The sequence below is a fragment of the Bubalus bubalis genome, chromosome 19 (assembly GCF_019923935.1).
Source record: "Bubalus bubalis isolate 160015118507 breed Murrah chromosome 19, NDDB_SH_1, whole genome shotgun sequence".
Classification (NCBI taxonomy): domain Eukaryota; kingdom Metazoa; phylum Chordata; class Mammalia; order Artiodactyla; family Bovidae; genus Bubalus; species Bubalus bubalis.
Genome location: NC_059175.1, coordinates 3780421 through 3803229, shown reverse-complemented (window position 1 = coordinate 3803229; position 22809 = coordinate 3780421). Strand labels below are relative to the sequence as shown.

At 41.3% G+C, this 22809-nt stretch overlaps 2 protein-coding genes across 3 annotated transcripts in view; one reads left to right on the top strand and one right to left on the bottom strand.

Annotated features, from left to right (window-relative positions):
* Positions 1–2579, top strand: part of UBTD2 (ubiquitin domain containing 2) — a 62897-nt gene extending 60318 nt beyond the window's left edge. For both annotated transcript variants that reach the window (XM_025270846.3, XM_025270847.3), the window contains exon 3: positions 77–2579. In XM_025270846.3, coding sequence (XP_025126631.1) covers positions 77–474 — 398 coding nt within the window. In that variant the 3' untranslated portion in view covers positions 475–2579. The remainder of the gene's footprint in view (positions 1–76) is intronic.
* Positions 2580–6064: 3485 nt separating this feature from the next.
* On the bottom strand, positions 6065–12595 carry EFCAB9 (EF-hand calcium binding domain 9). The gene is made up of 5 exons (XM_045163675.1): positions 12438–12595; positions 9152–9300; positions 8197–8373; positions 7051–7228; positions 6065–6114 (listed from the first exon to the last, which is right to left on the bottom strand). The coding sequence occupies exons 1-5, from the start codon at positions 12571–12573 to the stop codon at positions 6065–6067; spliced, it is 690 nt and encodes a 229-aa protein (XP_045019610.1). The 5' UTR covers positions 12574–12595.
* Between the last annotated feature and the right edge of the window lie 10214 nt (positions 12596–22809).

Below are 22809 nucleotides of genomic sequence, written 5' to 3'. Positions count from 1 at the left end.
TTTGAGCATTTGCACAATGTAAAGAAAAATGCATTCATTTAGGTTAAACCCTTTTTCATTTCTTCTCTTTCTGAAGGTGCACTTACAGAGTGCTATGATGAACTGGGGAATAGATACCAGCTTCCAGTCTATTGCTTGGCACCACCAATCAACATGATAGAGGAAAAGAGCGACATAGAGACTCTGGATATTCCTGAGCCACCGCCCAATTCTGGGTATGAATCTCAGCTCCGTTTGCGCCTCTCCACTGGCAAAGACCTCAAACTTGTGGTCCGCAGCACAGACACAGTGTACCACATGAAAAGACGGCTGCATGCTGCGGAAGGAGTGGAACCAGCTAGTCAGCGGTGGTTCTTTTCTGGCAGACCTCTCACTGACAAAATGAGATTGGAAGAGCTGAAGATCCCAAAGGACTATGTCGTACAGGTTATAATGAGCCAACCTCTGCAGAACCCAACACCAGTTGAGAACTGACCTAGTCCTGTTGGCCGTCCCCGAATCCTTCATGCCCCTTTTTATTGTTCTCATTTCCTACTCTATGGCGTGAAATCTGTTTTCACTGCTCTGAATTCCGTATGAATGGATTTAGTTCTGAGGAATTATCAGTGAAAAATTCCATCTGTGATGGAGACCAACAAAAGTAATTAATAAAACACAAAGAGCCAGCCTTTGAGACTCATGTAATTGCAATTTCTAATTCAAGAGGCAGTTAAGAAATAGATAACCTTCTATTTTAAAATACCCAACAACTATGTAATGGCTGTATTTAAATGATTTGGACTGTAAATAGAAGATTGCACCCATGAAGAACAGCACCAACCACCTATGAATACAGAATTCTCAAATGTAATTTCCATAAATCATCAATAACAGTTATAAAACTTGAGCTTTTTGAAATGGAAACTAACAGAGCAGTACTTGAGGTTCAATAACTTTTCTGGTCTTAGTTCTTAGCTCAAGTCATATTCAGCCATAAAGGCGTAGAGACTGGCAAGTTGTGTTTCAGTATTGCTACTCCCATTCTCATAGGTTGAGCTCCTTATTTACGTTCACACTAAATTTTGGTGCCTTTCTAGCGCGTTGGTGGCAGGCATCTTTCTGGAACACTAGGCAATAATTTCGTCATTGCATTCAGATCTCTGATTTTCAACTGATACTTAGTTGAAAAGTCCATTGTCCTCTTGCTGCATAAGTATTCTGAAATGTCTATATACGAAGCTGTTTTCATATCCAGGCTTAGAAGGTCAGTACTATATAATACCTTCATTGATCTACCTACTCTGCTTAGAACTTTCAGAGCTAGCTGTGCCCCAAATGCATGCATACTAGGCCAGGGAATGCACAGAATCAATAAAGTAATTATCTTGTCTCCCCCAGTTTGCAGGAAGGGTGTAAGGAAAACCCATTCTTGTGTGTGCCTAGGAGAATTGTGCCTGTCTTCAATCTTTAAGAAAAAAAATTTCAAGTCATAATTTACTAGTGAAAATTTACTAGTGAAAAATTTCCTGGCATCACTTAAACATTGGCAGTAAGACCTAATGATGATACGTTGCTTTATACTTCAGTGCTTACCATAGCTCACTGTTACCTGTAGTTGTGGTGGATGAGAATTTTCCTCTCTCATCTTTCATAGCAAAGAGGCAAATTAAGAAGCATCTGCAGATGATAAGACTGAAAAATTCCATGGCATAACCCGATTCTTCTGTACAATGACTGGAATAAAGCTGCCAAGGATTGTATTTCATTCGGAGCCTTTTCAAAGTTGGTTCCGTAGGTGAGAAGGGGGCTAGCACATACAATATCTCTGAACCTCTAGGAATCCATGAGATGGAGAAGCAGAGGCAAGAAGGCACTTAACGTGGTTCTCAAATGGGAAATAATCAGACCTCCACACTTATTTTGGATGTGAAGTACCATTATTAATTTCAATGGCAGGCTGAAACTGCTGTTTAGTTTAAATGTTATGTTTAAAATGTTATTAAATTTCTTATAGCCTGATTAGATACAATATCTATAATTGTAATGTAGCGTGTTTCTGAGAGCTTTAACTGTTTCTCTTTTTTATGCAATCATTTTAAAGATTGTGGCTACATTTAATTTAGCTTTGCTGATAATTGAATCTAAATTCAAGAGGGGACAGCAGCATTAATTCCAAAGGAATATTTTTATATGTGGAGGTGGAGGTACGTGAGGGTGTTTGAGAATAATGCCCCATCATCAAAATGTTTCTTAATTTGTGTGCCACATTAAACAGCAGCATCTCTCAAAGTTTGTCAACTGGAGGGAAAAAAATGTTCAAATCTATTTTTCTTAAGTAAATTCGGTGATATAATTATCTATGATTGGTAAAAGTTTTTTTGTTTGTTGAGGATTTGAGCTCTGTTAAGAGTTTATTTTATTTTAAAGGAACATATACCTTGAATAACAATTTTCTGGGCATGTTTAACTAACCTAGGTGAGAAAACCATGGTGCTGTTTAATTGTAAATAGATTGATATAAGATTGGACCAATACTTGATGTGTACAATTTTAGTATGTAGGGTTTTTGTGCTTTTTAAAAAAAAAAAAAGTTCAATTTTTCTCTTTGTCTTTGCCTTTATTCTGGGTGTTTAACTATTATTACTGTCCACAGTAAGGGCAATCTGCTTCTTTCTGATAAAACTTCTAAAAAGGTTTTTCCCCTTTTAAAAACCTTCCAGGTCAGTAAATAACAAGTTCATCATCACCAAACCCAGACTCTGCTCTATCAAACCATACACGGGCATTTATAGATACGCAGTATTTGCTGCCTTGAAACCCTGGTCTCAGTAGGTGGTTGTTTTTTTCTTTTAAGAATCATGCTGTAAACCAAAGCCCATCATTCAGTTTTTTGGAAGGATTATCCACTTTGGATGGAAGTGGCAGGTTTTGATCGTTGAATTTTTATTTAAAATAGGCAATACGTCCACATGGGAAAAATCCGAACATAAAAGAGTCTCTCCTCGCCTCCTGCGCTTCATCTCACATTTCTTCTCTCCAGAGGCAACAGCTGTTCCCAGTTTTCTGGATATCTTTAGTGATATTCTAGCACAGTGGTTCTGACACTTCAGCATACATCAGAATTACCTGGAAGGCTTATTAAAAACACAGATTTAAAAAACATACAGATTGCTGGACTCCTCTCCCAGAGGTTCCAAGTTAGTAGGTCTGAGTCGGGGGGCTACAAAGATTTGCATTTCCGAGAGTTCCCAGGTGATGCTGCTACTGCTGCTCCCAATGTGAGAAGCACTGCTCTGGTGTGTGTGAGTATATTCACCCATCCTGCCTTGTCTTTTTCATAAATAACATATGCTATTCTAGACATTTGATTTTGGGTGAATCTTAGATTGTTCCCTATAACTCGAGCTCGATCTGCTTCATTCCTTTTATAGCTGAGTGGCATTCCATTGTTGGGAGTACCACGGGCCTTTCTAGACTTTTGGTACTGTAAACGGTGCTCCTGTGAAGTGTCCTTTCTGTAGTTACATCCTTGTGTCTGTACAACCATGGAATACGCTGCTGCAGAGGGGGTATTGCTAGATCGTTGTATACATACAGAGAGCAGGTGCTGAATGGCCCTCCAGATGAATTTTTACCAGTTTAGTGCTACCCTGACCAACTTTTTGATCTTTGACAGTCTAGGTGGAAACCCGTGTCATGTGATTTTAGTTTGTGTTTTTTCTTTGAATGAAACTTAGCATTGTCCTGTATATTTTAAGGCTATTTGTTGTTTTTTTTTTCCTCCTATGAATTATCTATGTTTGCCCGTTTTTGTAATCCATTTTGGTCTTTATCCTCTTAATTTGTAAATCTTTTTCTATATTAAGGATATAATGCCCTTAATATAGGATTTGTTGTTTTCTATCATCTATTATCATTTGTTTTTGTGTAATTTACCATGTAAAAATTTTGTTTTGCATGGTCAGATCTATCAGTCTTGTATTTTATGGCTTCTTGGTTTTCTTCCTAAGGTCTTACCCACTCTGAGATTATAGAAGAATTTTCAGGACATGGATAACGGCCCCTCTCAGCAGGTGCTCGCCAAGTTGATTTGGCCTTTTCTAGTCCTTAGCACGGAGAAGGCGATGGCACCCCACTCCAGTACTCTTGCCTGGAAAATGCCATGGATGGAGGAGCCTGGTGGGCTGCAGTCCATGGGGTCTCTAAGAGTCAGACATGACTGAGCGACTTCACTTTGCCTTTTCACTTTCATGCATTGGAGAAGGAAATGGCAACCCACTCCAGTGTTCTTGCCTGGAGAATCCCAGGGACGGGGGAGCCTGGTGGGCTGCTGTCTTTGGGGTCGCACAGAGTCGGACACGACTGAAGTGACTTAGCAGCAACAGCAGCAGCAGTCCTTGGCTAAGAACTAGTGCAAGAGATGTTACTTCATGTGGCAGAGTTAGCTTTCTCTAAAATTCTTTCCCCTTTGCAGCTGATGGAGATTGTGGCCCTGTAGTCCCACAGCCCTGGGCTGAAGCTGGAGTCATATCTGCAGCCACACCTGCGTTTCTCCTGTCCCTCCAGCGCTGCTCCTCCACCCACTGCTGAGACCCCTTAGGAAACATACACTTTGCTGACCAAGGAATGCTAACGAAACTGTGACATAGCATTTTACTGCCATCCAAAAACTTATCTAAACGTGCTTGGTCTGAACTCTACCCATAATAGCACAGTGGATTAACTCACTGTGGAGATAATGAAACTTAAAGCATCTACATGCATACCTGCAAATACACATTTTTTAAAAAAATTAAAGTCACATAATGTAATGGGCACTGACAGATTGTTTTCTCTATTGTACTCCTGGTCCCAAAAAAGTGCCACTTTACTGATGAAATTGAATTTTAATTTTTATGCCGAGTTTGAGTTTGGACCTGCCAGAACTAAATGCTCAGTCTCCTGATTCCAGTCTAGAATCAACCAGTTTATAAAAACGCTCTTAAAAGGATTTTTTTCAATCTAATAGGTTGTGATACTTTTTATAGTTATGATATTACAGTTACATGCCCTGATGATTTCCAAAGAGGAGGGGAAGACTACTACCTGCTCATTCATGAAACTTCATTCATTAACTTTAATATTAATTTATTTAAAAATTTGAAATTTTAATTGAACTTCAGTTTAAAATGTATTTAACCCAAATTAAAATCTAGTATACCCTATTATTTGGCTGTCCGTCATTCCTTCCTGCTCCCCATTCTAAAACAATAAAAGGTATGATATCTTCATTGCTTTAGAGACCATGCCTGGGGGAAAAAAAGACATATACCATTGTTGAGTTACCCTTTATATATTTCAAGAGTGCTCCCCTGGGAAAATGGGAAAGAGAAGACTTCCCTTCCTCAGACCCCACAGTTTCTCCTTCCAGAACCGCACCCAGGTCGTAAGGCTGGTAGCAAAAGCTACTGAGGCTGCGTGAAAAGAGGCTGAAACCCATCCCAAGGTAAGCCTAGTGGTGTGGCGAGGCCCTTTGAAATGACGGTTAATCTCTTGCTGTCCTTTTCCAGCCAGATACTGCTAGTCTCTCAGCACAATACTCTTACAGGTGTAGTAGTATCCAAACCTATTTGCCAGAGGGTGTTCTCCTTGGAGAATTAACTGTTCACCAAATCAGAGCAGAATAGCATTGTTCTAAGTGAGATGCTTCCCATCTTCCTGGTCTTCACAATGGTTTTTGAGATCAATCCCATTATCCCTGTGTATAAACCAGAAACCAAGAAATATGTGTTTCGGGGGACGTTTTGGTCTTTTGCTAGTTCCATTTAGTTTTCGTAGTACCATTTTGGGGAAGAGAGAAGGTTTGGTTTCCAAACATTACTCATCAATATGTTATTAAAATCTCATGACTATTAGAGTAAATATAAAGGATGTTCATAGTGTAATTAACATGATCTCAGTTATTACAACTTTGACTTAATGAATGACAGTCTTTGATAAGCAGTACTCTTGTCTGTTGCATGTTGACAAAGTAATGATGATTATTAAGTACTCTGAATGCTGTGGTCAGTTATATTATGTGGTGTATCCTTAAGAAATCCTTGGTTTATAGGAAATGAGCTGCATTCCTCCAGTCACCAAACTTGTCCCTCAAATCTGTGGTCGAAGGAGATGTAATTAGCATTATGCAGAAGGGGTTTCTGAGCCAGTGAAATGTCACCTTAAAACTTAAACAGGATCTGCTAGGACTGAGGTGAGTGAGATCAAGTTGTTCTAAGCACAGGCGTCTAACTGACCTCGAGTCTGAACTCTGGTCCTACCACTGTGAGTCATTAAGAACCTTAGGTAGGTAACAGTTCACAAGGTTAGGAGGATAAAAAAAGCCATGTGTCTAAAGCCCCTGCCTGAGCCATAGCAAGCACTTACTGAATGGTAGTTAATATCACAGTACAGTCCGGTAGGGAGGATTCACAAATCCCATGCTAAAAGCACTTAAAAATTATTCAAGGCATTACACAAAAAATTAAAATTATACAAGGACATGTAATAATTATCTTACCCTAGTAGATTTGGTATAATTGCTTAAGCACCTAACTCATCAAAGAGCAATTCAAGTTCTAGGAAGAACACAGTCCCCATATCCTTAAAAGTCAATTTCCCTTACGCGTGGAGGCGCATTTCCATTCTGAAGTTTGTTTTTAGCCTTAAGGATTGGGAGAATAGAATTCTGAAAGTATTGGACCACTTGTGGCAAATCTTAGGAAAGCATTGTCTTTCCACTGCTTAGCTCCAGGAAGAGCTGGTAATTGATACACAGGGACCTGGTAGACAGGGTTGGTCTGAAAACCAACAGCAGAACTGGGACATGTCAAAAAAGAGAAGTGATTACATGACTATGAGTCATGTGAGGCCTCAAGGTTAATACGGTTAAGAATCTGTGGGTTGAAGAACATCAACCCTCGTGTAAAAATCAGAGATTCTCACTTTGATGTTCTTTTTTTTTTTTTTTTTTTTTTTTATTTTTTTAAACTTTACATAACTGTATTAGATTTGCCAAGTTTATTTTTAAGACATGCTAACAATTGTAATTACTTATACTTTCAAATGGTTTTATTCCAAGAAGACTCTCTCTCTGGCTCTCGTTCACTTGTGACAGTTTCTTTTTGAGTAAAGCTTTCTCTTTCTTCTTCTCTTTCTCTGCTTTCTGACTCTCCTGATATTTGTCCATGGAGAAGATAGTAAACAGCTTAAATTCTTTGTAATTAAGAAGCTTGTGTTGGGGAGGAAAAAAGGAAAGTTATTTCAGAAAGGATTTGATACTTTGTTTCAGATGGGAGCAGGATTGTAATCACTTCTCATTTAAAACCTTGGAAACTTGATTAAAGAGGCCCAGTAATGAGGACTGATCCCTGTCTGCTTGTGGTCTAGAGCCAGAGACAGCCTACTGTGGGCTCAGAGGGCACCAGGGCCACTTTCTTACTTCTGCTGCCTCAAGTCCAGACATGTTCAGGCTGCCATCTGAGCTGCTTCACGGTGCGGTCCATCTGTTTAAAGCTTAGACTTTAGCTCTCACTTGCTAGTCAGCATGGACTTGGACTAGGCCATTCGCTGAATGGACTTGAAATAGGTATGCACTGTTTTCTCTTGGAATTAACTCATGTGTTCCCATCTAAGAATTTCTTCGTTTCTACTTATTAAAATCTATAACCCTTCCTCTTAAGACCAATTCCTGCCATATTAAAATAGTTCCTTCTTTCAACTAAACTTCCAACAGAATTTCCTTCTCTAAACTTCTGTAATTTTATATCCACATTATATGATGTAGCAGTTACAACCCTCTCTTCCACAGGCCTGTCCATTTCAGGTTTTCTGTGATCCTCGTGCTGTGACTGGGATCACAGCAGGTGATCACAGCACACAGTGCTCCAGCAGGTTTCGCCTTCCCTCCTCCTTCCCTGTCCCACTGTAGGCAGAGGACACAGTCCTCTAGCTCTGGACAGAGAGGCTGCCAGGCCACAGCTTCCCAGGTGACTCAGGGGTAAGGAGTCTACCTGCCAATGCAGGAGATGCAGGTTCACTCCCTGGGTCGGGAAGATCCTCTAGAGGAGGGAATGGTGACCCCTCCCTGGAAAATCCCAGGGACAGAGGAGCCTGGTGAGCCACAGTCCAGGGGGTCACAAAGAGTCGGACACGACGGAGCACACGCTGCCAGGCCACACGCTAGGGACCTGCACTTACGCGGTCACCTGTGATGTCGAAGTTATAGTAGAGGTCTCTGAGTTGCTGCTTTTTAATATTAAAGAGAAAGTTGTACATGTGCAAGTTGTCTGGGCCAATTTTGAGCTCCCCATCCAGGTCAAGCAACTCAAAAACAGGCCGGGAATGGCGGAAGATAAATTGCTCTTCCAAATGGTTCTGTTTTGAGAGAAAAACATAAGGAAAGGAATAGTATTGTCGGTGCTACTTTCTAAGCTTGCTACATCAAGACTCATCTATTCACTAGTCCACTCCCTAGAGAGCTAAAAGCAAAGGGCAGAATCATAGCAGCTCAGGGCCGGAAGGGTGCTGTGGTCAGTGTATCAGATCCTGCTTCAGCATCTGCCCTCAGGGGAACTGATGCTATCTGTAGTGATTAGTTCTGCTAGATGGAACTCTCATTAGTAGAATGCATTTCCTTGTGTTCAGTGAAAATCTACGTAAGAAAATGTCAGCGCTGGCGATAAAATGATGAAGACATGAGGTGCCTTTCCTTAAGGAAGGGAAAGAGGTGAATACACTCTAGGAGTGTGTGCAAGGTAAGGTGGGTACCCAAAGACGAGCAGGTCTTGTCTTGCTCATTCATCCCCTTCAGAATATTCTCTGAGGAAAGGGATCACTGAGGAAGAGAGGCAACTGGGATTACTGGTGATTATTTAAGACCCACCAGCTAGAAGGGGCAAACAAGGAAGGGCATGCCAGGGAGAGATGTGACAGGATGAGATTTGTTCTTTATAAAGGCAAAGTGGGAGGGAAGCTGGGTAACCTTTCGAAACTCCTAGGTTATAGATGGACCATTTAGGAACCAAAAGTAGTACTCCCCCTGTTTCTTCTTCCTGTTTCCAGTGAAAAGAAGAAAACTTGTGCCACACTCTTAATTTGGTGCCGCCATTAGCGACATGGTGGCAGACGCCCCAGAGCCTGGCTGGCTACTTGCCTCTTGCGCCAGCAGTATGCACACCAGCATGTAGAACTGGTCAAAACCAATCTCGCCCACCGCATTCCAGTCCAGCATGTTGAACACAACTGTGATCTGGTTCCGTGTCAAGTCAGTCACATGATGAAGGAAGTGGTAAAACAGCACATCTGTCGGCAGGGAGATGAGACAGGTTATTCTGAAACAGTTCCAGAATGTTCGACATCTGGGAGCCACCGAAATGGTGGTCTTGTTGCAAGCTTGTTGACGCGGCAATAGTAATGATAATACTTTGTTTCTGGCTTTGCCACTACACATTCCACTGCACCTGGACTTGTGAAGAAGGGGAGAGTGGACAGGGCTTGGTTCCTGGGCGCAGCTCATGTGCTCGATGGAACAGACCGATGTGCATACATAACCAATAATAGGCTCAAAGTGCTCCTCGTACATAGAAGAGCTTAGTTCTCACTGGGGACCTAGGACACGCTCTTGGAATAGCTGACATTTCACCTGGGTCTTTCACTTGAGAGAATTAAAAAGAGAAATTTAAAAATCATTCCTCTTCTATAAAAGTATCACTGTGCCTCATGCTTACGTAACATAAATGCTTTTGACTGGGGAAGGAGCTAGCATCAGGCGCCTTAGGTGCTGGGCGCTTAAGTGCTGCATGTCGCGGAGCCCAGGCAGCTACACAGCCTTTCACAATAAGCTTTGGGTGATAGCTAGGCTTGGGGCTTCTGGAGCTGTAATGGGCATACCAGTCACTTGGGGATCTTGTAAACACAGCGGTTGTGATTAGAAACTGGCTTGGGACTACTGAGTCTGCATCTTAACAAGCTCCCAAGTGATGTGGCCTCTGCTGTTCTGTGGACCACACTTGGAGTGGCAGAGCTGGACTTCATATGTGGTCCATCTGACTCCACAGCCTTGCTCTTTCTACAGTGAAGCTGTATCTTTTGCACATTAGTTAATGCATCTGCAGTCATATACAATCGGAGGGAAAAAAAAAAACCACTGTAATTTAAAGGACAGGGAAGGTTTTTGCCTGAAATTCCACTCACTCATCATCTGTCTCGGGGAATGTTAGATGGAAGAAACAAACATGGTGATGTGTTCACACAGTGGTATGTGGCTGTACAGGTTGTATGTACAGATCACCTGTAAGATTTCAGAGATTCGCAAGTGTAACTTTGTTTACATGTGATTTCTTTTTGCCCACTGATTACAGAGGGCTTTAAACCCACATCTCTTGCAGCTCGTGCATTGGCAGGCGGGTTTCTTACCACTGGTGCCACCTGGGAAGCCCTACCTTATTTATACCCAGTCCTAAAAGAGACAAAAATCAAAAGATAAATGAACAAACAAAAAAGCCCTGAAGCGTTAAAGCCCTAAAGAACCCACATGCCAATGCAGGAGAGGCAAGAGACCCATGTTTGGTCGGAAGATCTCCTAGAGGAGGGCATGGCAACCCACTCCAGTATGGTTGCATGAAAAATTTCACGGACAGAGGAGCCTGGTGGCCTACAGTCCATGGGATCACAAAGAGTCAGACATGACTGAGCAACTGAGCACGCACACATACACATTAATTACATTAATGGTCATGTGTCTCCTGCACGAGACATGGCTCCACTAAATCTGTAAAGCATGTCTGTGTGGTTTGGAGTCCTGGCTGAAGCGGACTAAGGGTACAATGAACCAGTCAACACAGTGTCATGATCTGAGGGTTTCCCATGTCCCACCAGGTGTGAGCACTTGGGAACACACCATGTGCAAACATGGTGATGCCTGTGTCCTTGCTTCGTGAGGAATGCTTTACGGTAAGGCTCAGTAGGTAATCAACAGATACTATTATTCAATCAGCCGACTCCAGGCCAAGCATCCAGGGTTTGATGTCACCACATCCCTGGCAGGCAAAGCTCAAGCCTGTGCCTTCCTCCAGGTCACCATCCGGTCCCTTGGTGACCAGAAGACCCGAGTATGACTTCATCTCTCAGGTGTTGCATCAGCAGGGAGCGACTTAGTTACCAGGGAGATCAGACTGCTCAGCAAACGCTGGTGAGACTATGGGCTTTAGAGTTAGAAACCCTTGGGGTTTGGGGCCAGCTTTTCTGTTTACATCAAGGTGCCCTACAGTTGTCTTATCTAGGACTGGGTTATTGGGAAGATTTGGTGACATGCTGTGTATAAATCTGAGGCATGAAAGTATGAATAAATGAAGGTATCTTTATTATTTTATAAGGATTGAATGAGCTCTTTAAAAATTTTTTATGGAAGAAACTCCTTGTTGATAAATGATACTTCTCTCCCTCAGGTTACAATGAGTGAATACGATACCTTATTTATGCTAAGTCTCTTCAGTCCTGTCTGACTCTCAGTGACCCCATGGACTGTAGCCCACCAGGCTCCTCTGTCCATGGGATTCTCTAGGCAAGAATACTGGAATAGTTAGTCATTCCCTTCTCCAGGGTATCGTCCCGATCCAGGGATCAAACCCACGTCTCTTGCAGCTCCTGCGGTGGCAGGCGAGCTCCTTACCACTAGCGCCGCCTGGGAAGCCCACCCAGGTCCAAAGAGAAACAAATGCCAAGCAAACAGAAAGCCCTAAAGTGCTGTGCACTCAGCAGCAGGGTTGAGCTCATCAACACTTGTCAATAACAAGTACCAAGAATTAGGAGGGAGCTTGCAGATCATCTGACTCAATTCTCCCAGTCTATGGGCAAGTTTTGCTAAGGGACTCTTGAGGGTTAAGGCCTGAGAGGGGTCAGCCGCCAGGAATAGCTGTAACAGTAACAAACACATTAAACCCTTAGAGCGTGCCGAGCACCGTGCTAAGCACTTTCCATATGTTATCTAATCTCATCACCTTTTTTTTTGGCTGCACCGTGCAGCATGAAGCATCTGAGCTCCCAACAGGACTGAACCCACGCCCCATGAAGTGGAAGCGTGGAGACTTAACCACTACACTGCCAGGGAAGTCCCTCGTTATCTTTCTTTTCCAACCGTGAGGTGGACTCCATTATTAGAAGCCTCACTTACGGATGAAGAAAATTAGACTTAAAAGAGGATGATGACATTGTGCAAGTCACCAAGGAATAACGCGTGGAGCCAAGATCTAATCCCAAAGCTTGTTGTTTTATCTGCTTCACTGAACTGCCATCAAGTCTCAGCTGGCGGGGTCTCTCTGTGCTTCGTTTCGAAGATGTAATCCCTGTGTAAATGAACTAGTTTCTGGCTCTGTAAGTTCTCCTGCACATTCGTTAAAAACCAAGTCATGACCAGAAGAAGCACTTACGGAAGTACTGACCATTCAAGGTTTTCTTGTGGTGCACGTCAAGAAGGTGAAAATACTCCACCAAGGCCTTCACATTTCTCACGGATAATAAGCAGTACAGTTTGTCCAGGTAAAGGTACCACAGAAACGATCCCTGCTTCAGTTTCATTATGGAGCCCTTTAAGCCGAAGACTCTGGCAACCTGAAGTAGAACAGAGAATTCTGCCTCAGAACTAGAATGTTGGGTGGAGAAAAGCTCAGGTAGTAAAGATCTTCCTAGGTCAGACATCACAGGAAACAGTCAATAAAAATTTAAAATTGCGGCAATTCCCCCTGCTGACCAGTGGTGAGGACTTGGCGCTTTCACTTTGGAGGCCCAAGTTCAATACCTGGTCGGGGAACTAAGATCCCACAAGCCAAGCAGGGTAGCCAAAAATAAAAAACGAGAATTTTCCAAAGTCAGTGAAAGACACCCATCCACAGACTGTGCTCATATCATTATCAAAGTGAACAGCTATGTAACTACATGCCAGGCACTGTTCTGTGTTAATATACTAACTCATTTAGTCTGAAGACTAGTCATAGAATTCTAAGAGGCAAATATTATTATACCTATTTTACAGATTAAGAAACAGGCTCAAGGCACAAACTGCTGTGTATAAAATAAGCTACAAGGATATATTATACAAGGAGTATATATTATATATTACATGTCTCTCTCTATATATAGTATACATATATATATATATATTTGGCTTTGCCTCGCAGCTTGCAGGATTTCAGTTCTCTAGCCAGGGATTGAACTTGCACCCTTAGTAGTGAAAGCATAGACTCCTATCCACAGAACCACCAGGGAATTCCCTAGCCAATATTTTATAATGACTGTAAATAGAATCTAACCTTTAAAAATTGTGGACCACTATGTTGTACACCTGTAAGTTATATAATACTGTACATCAACTATATCAATAAAAACATAAAAAAAGAAACTGGTTCAGAAAAGTTATTTTCCTAATGTCAATAGGCTAATTAATGGTGAAGTCAGCATGTGAACCCAGATAGCCTGCTAATAGTCACTGCTTTTTAGCCATGCAATATCGCTTCTCAAAACCTTGAAGTCCTAAGTAGCTGAAAGAAGAAGAAATACATATCTGTACACATCAGAGTGAAACTATCTTCTACCACAGACAAAGATTTTAAAGGCAATCAGAGAAGAAAGATTACTTTCAAAGGACTGATGATTAACAATCCACTTCTTCACAACATGGAAACCAAAACATAACGGAATAATGTTTCAGTGTGTAAAAACAATCTAGCCAACTAAAATTATGATTTCAGGAAAAAAGATGATTTCAGTAAAATCATCTTTCAAGACTGAAGGGAAGTTCCTTAAAAAGTTAAACATGAAATTACCATTATTTTTAGCGTTAGTCACTCAGTCGTGTCTGATTCTTTTCGACCCCATGCCATATGACCTAGCAATTTCACTCCTAGATAATATATCCAAAATAAATGAAAAGTATTCAAACAGACACTTGTACAAAATGTTTGTAACAGCACTATTCACAATAGGCAAAAAGTGAAAACAACCCAATGTTCATAAACTGATGACAAATGAAACGTAGTACATTCATACAGCGAAATATCATTCTGTCATGAAAGGGAAGGATACATGTTACAATGTAGATGAACCTTATGGTAAGTGAAAGAAGCCAAGCCCAGAAAGTCACACGTTATATGATTCCATTTATATTAAGTGTTCAGAAGAAGCAAAGTCATAGACAAGCAGATCAGCCACTGCCAGGAGCCAGGGGGGAGGGTAATGGGAAGTGACAGCTATGGATTCCCAGTGGGCTGATGAGAACGTTTCACACCTGCAGAGGAGATAGATGAGTAGCGCTGTCAGTGTCCTAAGTGCCACTGAACTGTACACTTTTAAAAATTAAAATACTTATTTTTGGCTGTGCTGGGTCTTCGTTGCTGCGCAGGCTTTCTCTAGCTGCGGCGAGGCCCCTCTCTGGTTGTGGTGCGTGGACTCCTCGTTGGGGTGCCTTCTCTTGCTGCGGAGCATGGGCTCTACAGTGTGGTGGCTCAGTAGTTGTGGCACGCGGGCTTCGTTGCTCCTCCGCATGTGGGATCTTCCTGGACCAGGGATGGAACCCGTGTCCCCTGCATTGCATTCTTAACCACTGGACCACCAGGGAAGTCTCTGTACGCTTTAAAATAGCTAATTTTATATTATGTGAATTTTACTTTCTAAAAAGAATGAGGCGAGAAATCAAACCTGAATTTGACCATTTTACAGAAAATATAAATCAGGGAAATAGAGAAGACAGCACAGGTCCATGTTAAATGACATTGTTGGGACACAATGAATAAAGCCCAGACTATGGAAAGCTCTAAAAGAAAAGGACTCCGCTGCTTCAATAAAAATTTACAAGAAAAAGAGATGGAAGAGGGATCTATAGACAGTTTAATTAGTCTTTCAGATCGCATCAACCAATTACGGTGTATGGACATATTAGGACCCTTATAGATTGTGCATTTGAAAACCCACAAAAACAAACAACTTACCAAAAAGCATGAGATGATGGAGAACTATGAACACTGATTGGATAGAATATTAGAAGTGACCACAGATGAGGTTGTTTAAAAAGACAAAATGATAAGATGCTGGAATGTGCTTCAAAATGATCCAGGCTCATGGGTAATCGTATACATATATTAGGGTTGTTTGAACATGAACTGACTGATGAGTATACAGGAGTACTACCTTATACTATTCTTTCTACTTTGAATATGTTTGAAATTTTCTGTAGTGAAAAGAAAAAAAAAACAGGATGAGATAAGGCTGTATTCAGGCAAAAACAAATAGACAAAAACCCCAAACAACTAAGAATGATCACTAACGGACTCTTCCAAAAGAAATTCTAAAGGATCAACTTAAAATAGTCAGAGAATGATCACAGAGAGAAAATCCAAGATGTAAGAAGAACACAGAGCAACAAAGTAGTACAAATGCGTGGCTCAATCCAAGTAAACAACGTGGAGTGAAGTGACAACAGTGTCGGAACTGCAAATTCCCTGACCGTCTACTGGCTAAGACTCTGCACTCTCAATGCACCAGGCCTGGGCTCAATCCCTGGTCAGGGAACTTGATCCCACACGCACAGCTGAAGATCCCGCATGCTGCAAGGAGTTGAAGATCCTGCGTGCAACAGCTAAGACCCAGCACTACCAAATAAATACATAAATATTTTTTAAAAGGCTTTAAAAATGATATAATTTAGTATTATTATTTATCTTTTGGCCATGGCACACGGCATGTAGGATCTTAGTTCTGGGACCAGGGATGGAACCCGTGCCCCTGTGCCTTGGCAGCATGGAGTCTTAACCACTGGACCACCAGCTACTACTACTACTAAGTCGCTTCAGTCGTGTCAGACTCTGTGCGACCCCATGGACTGCAGCCTACCAGGCTTCTCCGTCCATGGGATTCTCCAGGCAAGAGCACTGGAGTGGGGTGCCATGTCCTTCTCCAATGCATGAAAGTGAAAAGTGAAAGTGAAGTCGCTCAGTCGTGTCCAACTTTTAGTGACCCCATGGACTGCAGCCTATCAGGCTCCTCCATCCATGGGATTTTCCAGGCAAGAGTACTGGAGTGGGGTGCCATTGCCTTCTCCCCTGGACCTCTCCCAGAGAGGTCCCCAAAATGATAAAATTTAAATGCAATATAATTATGACAGAAGGAAGGAACTAACAAACCCATACACACAAAAATTGAGAAAATTAACACTCATAAGGGAATTCTTCGAACACAGAAAAATAATCCCTTATGGAAACACAGACATTCAGGGAGGAATGAGAAGTACCAGAAATTGAATATGTGTGAGTAGATCTAAATGAATATTCACTGTAAAAAAATGCTAAAAATAATGTCATATGAAGAGGCTAGCTGTGGGTGCCGTCAGAACTCACCAGGAGCTATATAGGGGAAGATCTGTTGCTGCTAGAGCACGGGAGAAAAAATGGTGTAAAATTTAACTGCGTTTTCCTAGTGTGTTAATTAGGGTAAGGACTGCTAACTACTGTGGTACTGTAACAAACAATTCCCAAAATATCAGAACTAACTGTCTTTCCAATGCCATAGTAACCAGTAACATTCAAGATGATGGTGCCCTGAGCATGCTGTGTGTACACAGAATAGGAACATAATGTTGTACATATGAAACTTATTTAATGTTATAAACCAAAGTTCAGTTCAGTTGCTCAGTTGTGTCTGACTCTGCGACCCCATGGACTGCAGCACACCAGGCCTCCCTGTCTATCACCAACTCCCTAAGTTTACTCAGACTCATGTCTGTTGAGTAATGGTGATGCCATCCAACCATCTCATCCTCTGTCGTCCCCTTCTCCTCCTGCCCTCAATCTTTCCCAGCATCAGGGTCTTTTCAAATGAGTCAGTTCTTCGCATCAGGTGGCCAAAGTATTGGAGTTTCAGCTTCAGCATCAGTCCTTCCAATGAATATTCAGGACTGATTTCCTTTAGGATGGACTGGTTGGATCTCCTTGCAGTCCAAGGGACTTTCAAGAGTCTTCTCCAACATCGCAGTTCAAAAGCATCAGTTCTTTGGCATTCAGCTTTTCTTTATAGTCCAACTCTCAATCCATCCATGACTACTGGAAAAACCATAACTTTGACTAGATGGACCTTTGTTGCCAAAGTAATGTCTCTGCTTTTTAATATGCTGTCTAGGTTGGTCATAACCAAAGTTACCCCTATAAAAAATAAATTTAAAAATAGATGATGGTTCCCTATTAGCCTGAGTTCCTCAGTGACTACACAAAAAGATAGAGGATCTTCCCTTGCCCTGGGAGGTGAGAACCATGGATTTTCATCTGGGGCTTGAGAGTGACAGATTCTCCTCTCCCAGCAGCAGAAAGCTATTGCTTTGAAGGGTTTTGCTACTTCTGAGGAAGTAGATGAGACCTTATACTCATCTCCTGGCAGCCACCAACCTCCTCCCTTACTCCTGCATCAGCAAGAATTGGAACTCTCCAGTCTGCTGCCCTGCCCCCAATTCTTCTCACAAGCACCCATTGGAGACGCATGGGAAGGAGTTTGCGAATGTGTGTGATTGTGCCTTGTATCTGGGAACTCCAGCTAACCCACACTGACACGGTAGCCCACACTTTGCCTCTAATGATTTGCTCGAGCTTTACTTTTCCTCTCTACCACTTGTGTGGCCACTGCCGTTTTCAGCCGTGTTCTGCCTAAGGTTCCATAGTTGGGTGCCCCCTCTCTCCTTGCTTGTTCTTTTTAGCATTCAGTTTCCTTGGTTGCCTTGTGACCTCAGTCCTCTGATACTCTCAAGAAAAGTTTTGTAGAGCATCCATCTTTTTTCTCACGAGGATAGAGGCGACATTCTTTGTAGCTTTCTGTACAGTCAGTAAGAAATCCATCCTAATCGTGTGAAGGTTTTACTGAAGCATAACTTAGCCTATTCAAATGGATAGGGTGGTTTTTATCTGCATTTCCCTGATGGCTAATGATGTGGAGCATGTTTACATGTGCATATTTGCCATCTGTACTTTCTGTTTCAAGACAGAGCACAGATACTGATGTAAGGATAGACATTTCCTGTCTTAGATCTAGAAAGCACTTCTCCAAAGAACCATAGTACCATTTTATGGAAAATTTTATTTGGAGACCACAAGGCTCTGCTTAGCCTTTTAGTTTATGAGCCTATTGGCTTTCTGTTTGGCTTCATGGCCTCTTTCCCATGTAGTTTAGGATTCTGCAAATGTCTTGAGGGCAAAAGCCTAGAGTAAGGTACCATTACATATTCACTGGAATGGCTGGAGTTTTAAGAACTGATGATATCAATATGATTGGAGCAGTATCATTTGTGGGAATGTAAAGTGATACAATCCTTTGTAAAATACTTGAGTAGTCTCTTATGAAGTTAACCATATACTTAGGGTATGATCCAGCAATAGCACTCCTAGGTGCATCTAGGAAAATGAAAATACATATCCATGCAAAGCCTCATAAGCATGTGTAGCATCTTTATTCATGATAACATAAGACTGCAAATGTCCATCAACAGTTGAATGGATAGACAAATTGTGGTATATCCATACACTGGAATACTACTCAACATTTAGGAAGAATGAACCACAAATACATATAACAACATGATGAATCTCAAAATATTACGCTGAGTGAAAAGAAACCAAACTTAAAATAGCACTACTGTATGATTCCATTCATCTGATGAACTAGGAAAGACATTTCCAGTATATGGTGGCAGGAAACAGGTTAGTGGTTGCCTGGGGTGAGGCTGGTGAGTGGGGATTCATTTATGATCAAGGAAAAGAAATTTCCTGAGACGAGGGGAATGTTCTGTACCTTGACTCTGGTGATGGTTTCATGCTAAGTCACTTCAGTTATGTCTGACTGTTTGTGACACCATGGACTGTAGCCAGGCTCCTCTGTCCATGGGATTCCCCAGGCAAGAATACTGGAGTGGGTTGCCATGCCCTCTTCCAGGGAAATCTTCCCGATCCAGGGATTGAACCTGAGTCTCTTATATCTTCTGCACTGGCAGTGGGTTCTTTACCACTAGCACCATCTGGGAAGCCCACGGTGATGGTTACTTGGATGTAAATATTTGTCAAAACTTTGAACTTGTTTTATTAAATATAAACAAAACCTCAATGAAGTTGACTTAAAAATTTTTTTAAGACAAAAAATTCAGTTACATCAGTATTAAGCATTCTTGCTCAACAAAAGTCATTGGAAAGTTAACAGATTTATGATAAATTGGAAAGACATCTGCAGTGTCTAAACTCAGTAAGAAACTATTTTTTTAAAATCCTACAGTCAAAAAGTGAGAAAGGAAATCTAATAGGAAAATAGGCAAAGAATATGAACCAGCAATATGAACCAACAAAGAACTTGAAATGCAAACATCTAACAAACTTATGAAGACATGCTCAAACTCTAAGAATTAGAGATTTGCAAATTTAAAACCAGGTTTTGTACCAAACTTAAAATGAACAGATAGATAATTCCTATCTTAAATTGGTCCATAAAATTAAAAAAAAAATAATAAATGTTCTCATTTTAAAACCAGATAGAGACAGCACAAGAAAAGTATAGGTGCCTTTGGTTTGTGCACGTAGACATAAAAATCTATGTAAAGTGTAAAATTTCCCATCAAAGTCAATGGTCTATGTATAAATATACATTATGACCAAGAGGCAACTGGGCACAGTAGTTACACAAACAGATGCATAGACTTTGGCATCAAACTACTTAGGTTCAAATCCAAACTCTGCCACTGATTAGCTGTGTGACCTTGGGCTTGTGTTACTTAGCCTTTCTAGAGGAAGATAAAAGATTCTCTAAGAATGCAAGAGTATTTAGTCATTGAAATTTACCATGACTATAGGCTGGGTGAGAAAACTCATGTAATTAATCATAAGATTAACTTATATGGTAAATGCAGGAACAATATTTGATAAAGTTCTACAGCTATGAGAAAAAGTTATTAGCAAATTAGAAATAGCAGGAAGGTGGCTCAGTGGGTAAAGAGACTGCCTGCAATGCAGGAGACGTGGGTTCGCTCCCTGAGTCAGGAAGATCCCTTGGAGGAGGCATGGTAACCCACTCCAGTATTGTCTGGAGAATCCTATGGACAGAGAAGCCTGGTGGGCTACAGTCCATGGGGTCGCAAAGAATCAGACAGAACTGAAGTGACTGAGCACACATGTGTGAGGATCTTTTGCCACAGTCTTTCATAAATATCATACTTAAAGGAGAAACTTTAAACTCTTTTCCATTAAATACTGGACCAAGACAAGGATTCCTATTTTCACTGTTAAACATACAGTAAAATCGTTTGCTAAAGATTCTAGCAAATGCCATAGGAAAAAGGAGAAGAAATAAGAAATGTGAGGATTTTATAGCAGAAGCTGTACAAAGTGCCATGACATCTCTCAACTTAAGAGATGTTCTCTGGGCTTTCAAGCACGGCAGGCTAGCAGCGCTGCCCTAGGGAGCAGCCCTTGGTCAAGGACAGATGAGGCTTAGAGAAAAATTCCCCAGTTTCCTTGACTCTTCGGCTGAGTCTGCAGCGTGCTGTATCCTGATCCCCAGAACACCCAAGTGGGTTAAGCCCTGTTAGCCATAGCAGTAATCAGCTCCCTTTACGGGCTTCAACATCACCTCCCAAATAAACTATTTGTATTCAGATCCTTGTCTCCGGGAGAGTCCAACCTAAGAAAACAGTCAAATGCTTTTTCTGTGACTACTGAGACTATGTGATTTTCTTTGTCAATGCAGTGTCTTACTTTAATAGCTTTTGTTTCTGCATAGAACCATTCTTTTATTCCTGGATAAAACTTTCTTGGTAATGGTGTTTTTATTCACCTTGGGTTTCATCTTGTGAGTATTTTGTTATTTTTTTTAAAATTTATTTATTTTAATTGGAGGATAATTACTTTACAATATTGTGATGGATTTTGCCATACATCAGCATGAATCAGCCATAGGCATATATGTGTCCCCTCCTGCTAGTATCTTTTTTAATCCATCTATTACCTAAAGGAAAGTAGTCCACAAGTTTCTTTTACTATCTCTACTTAGTTGTAGTAAAACTCATCTTAGAAAAATGAAATATTTCCTTTATCTTCCTAAAGTATTTATATAAAAGGAGAAATTATTTGTAAAACCACATAACATGATGTCTTTCAGTGGGGGCAGAGTTTAGATTTTTGATTCATTTCTTTATTCATTATTAGCTTATTTAGGCTTTTATTTCTTATTGAAATTATGTATCTTTTATATATCACTTATAATTTTGTATACCATTTGTATTTTCTTCTACATGATTACCTATTTCATATTACCCATTTCATACAAATTATATTCACATAAAATTGTTTAAAATGTCATTTTGTGATTTCAAAATCTCTATGGTACCTAATACTATGTCCCTCTTCATTTTCATTGTCTTGGGGACTATTTTTCTTTCTGTAACTCATTTTGTGTCTTTGACCAGTCTTGTCTATTCTCTATTTCAGAGATATAGCTTGGTTTTGTTAAACCTCTCTGTTTGATTTCTCACAACTTTACTTAAATATCATTTACATATCATAAAGTACATCCATTTCAAGTATACAATTCAGTGATTTTTACTAAATCTGCCAAGTTATTACATCATCACCATAATCCAGTTTTAGAATGTTTTCATCACTCCAAAAAGACCCCTCATGTCCATTTCAGTTCAGTCCATTAACCTGCTTTTTGTCCCCATGGATTTGCCTTTTCTAGACATTTCTTATAAATGGAATCATGTAACGTGTGGTCTTTTGTGTCTGGTTTGTTTCACTTATAACATTTTTGAGTGAAGCTCTCCATTTTTGTTTCTTACTTCATTTTTTTCTGGAGCTTTCACAGAGTCCTTGTGGTTTGGCTGGACCTGGGGATAACCTGGGCCTCCAACTCCCAGACCCCTAGACTGACCTAAGTCAGAGCCCCTTCCTCCCAATGGGAGAGCCTCCCCACTGTCCTCCCACCCGCTTCACCGAGTTGGTCAGGTGGACTAAAACAGAGAAAGACCTGCCTTCCGGCTTGTTCTGGGAGGTTTATTTGTGTGAGCGCCCAGTCGTGCTGTGTCTGCTTCTTCTGGTGATTAAGACTTTCTACAGTTGCAACCACTCACTAAGTAGTGGAGACATTTCAGTCTTTACTCAGGGCACCCTTTATGCAGACCACTACCAGCACCCCAGGCTTCTGCAGCTGTCTTTCCAATTTGGTATTTGCCTGCTGCTCCGGAGTGGTAAAAACACCTCAACATGAATTTTCTCCGTAGGAACGGGAACTATTGGAGTGTGACATTCGCTGAGGCTCTATTTATGAGGGAGAGTTACCATAATAAGCTTTACATGCTGCCCACCGTTTGGAACCCACTTAGATTTAGATATAAGTGTAACTGCCCTAGAGACAGTTAACAGCGGCAAGTAAAAAATGGCCAGGATCGAGAATGATGGTCTTAAGTCAAAGAAGACTTAATTCTATGTATGTTGTTATTTACTAGCCCAGTCGCGTCTAACTCTTTGCAATCCCAAGGACGGCAGCACGCCAGGCCTCCCTGTGTAATGAGCTTATTTTTTAAAATTGGGAAATTAAGAATAAGAAAGTTTTTACTTAATTTGCAAACATATCTGAAGACCCATCCTGATGCATGTGATACGGAGGTCGGCAAGGAGCTCTTTCTCCTAGCCCTGTAAATCCTGGCCGGTTGGTGGATCTCGGGGAGCAGAGCCCCTGGGAGGCGAGAAGCGAGCCGGGGAGCCTGGGTCTCCAGGACTGACCACTGCCGCAAGGACCGGGCAT

Bases quoted from the DNA above. Each gene is read 5' to 3' on its own strand.
- EFCAB9 (XM_045163675.1), bottom strand. From the start codon at position 12,573: ATGAAACTGAAGCAGGGATCGTTTCTGTGGTACCTTTACCTGGACAAA. The intron at 8,374-9,151 runs GCAAGTAGCCAG...CTCTCAAAACAG, and splicing joins GCATACTGCTGGCGCAAGAG to AACCATTTGGAAGAGCAATT. The intron at 7,229-8,196 runs GTAAGTGCAGGT...CCCCAACACAAG, and splicing joins TCGACATCACAGGTGACCGC to CTTCTTAATTACAAAGAATT.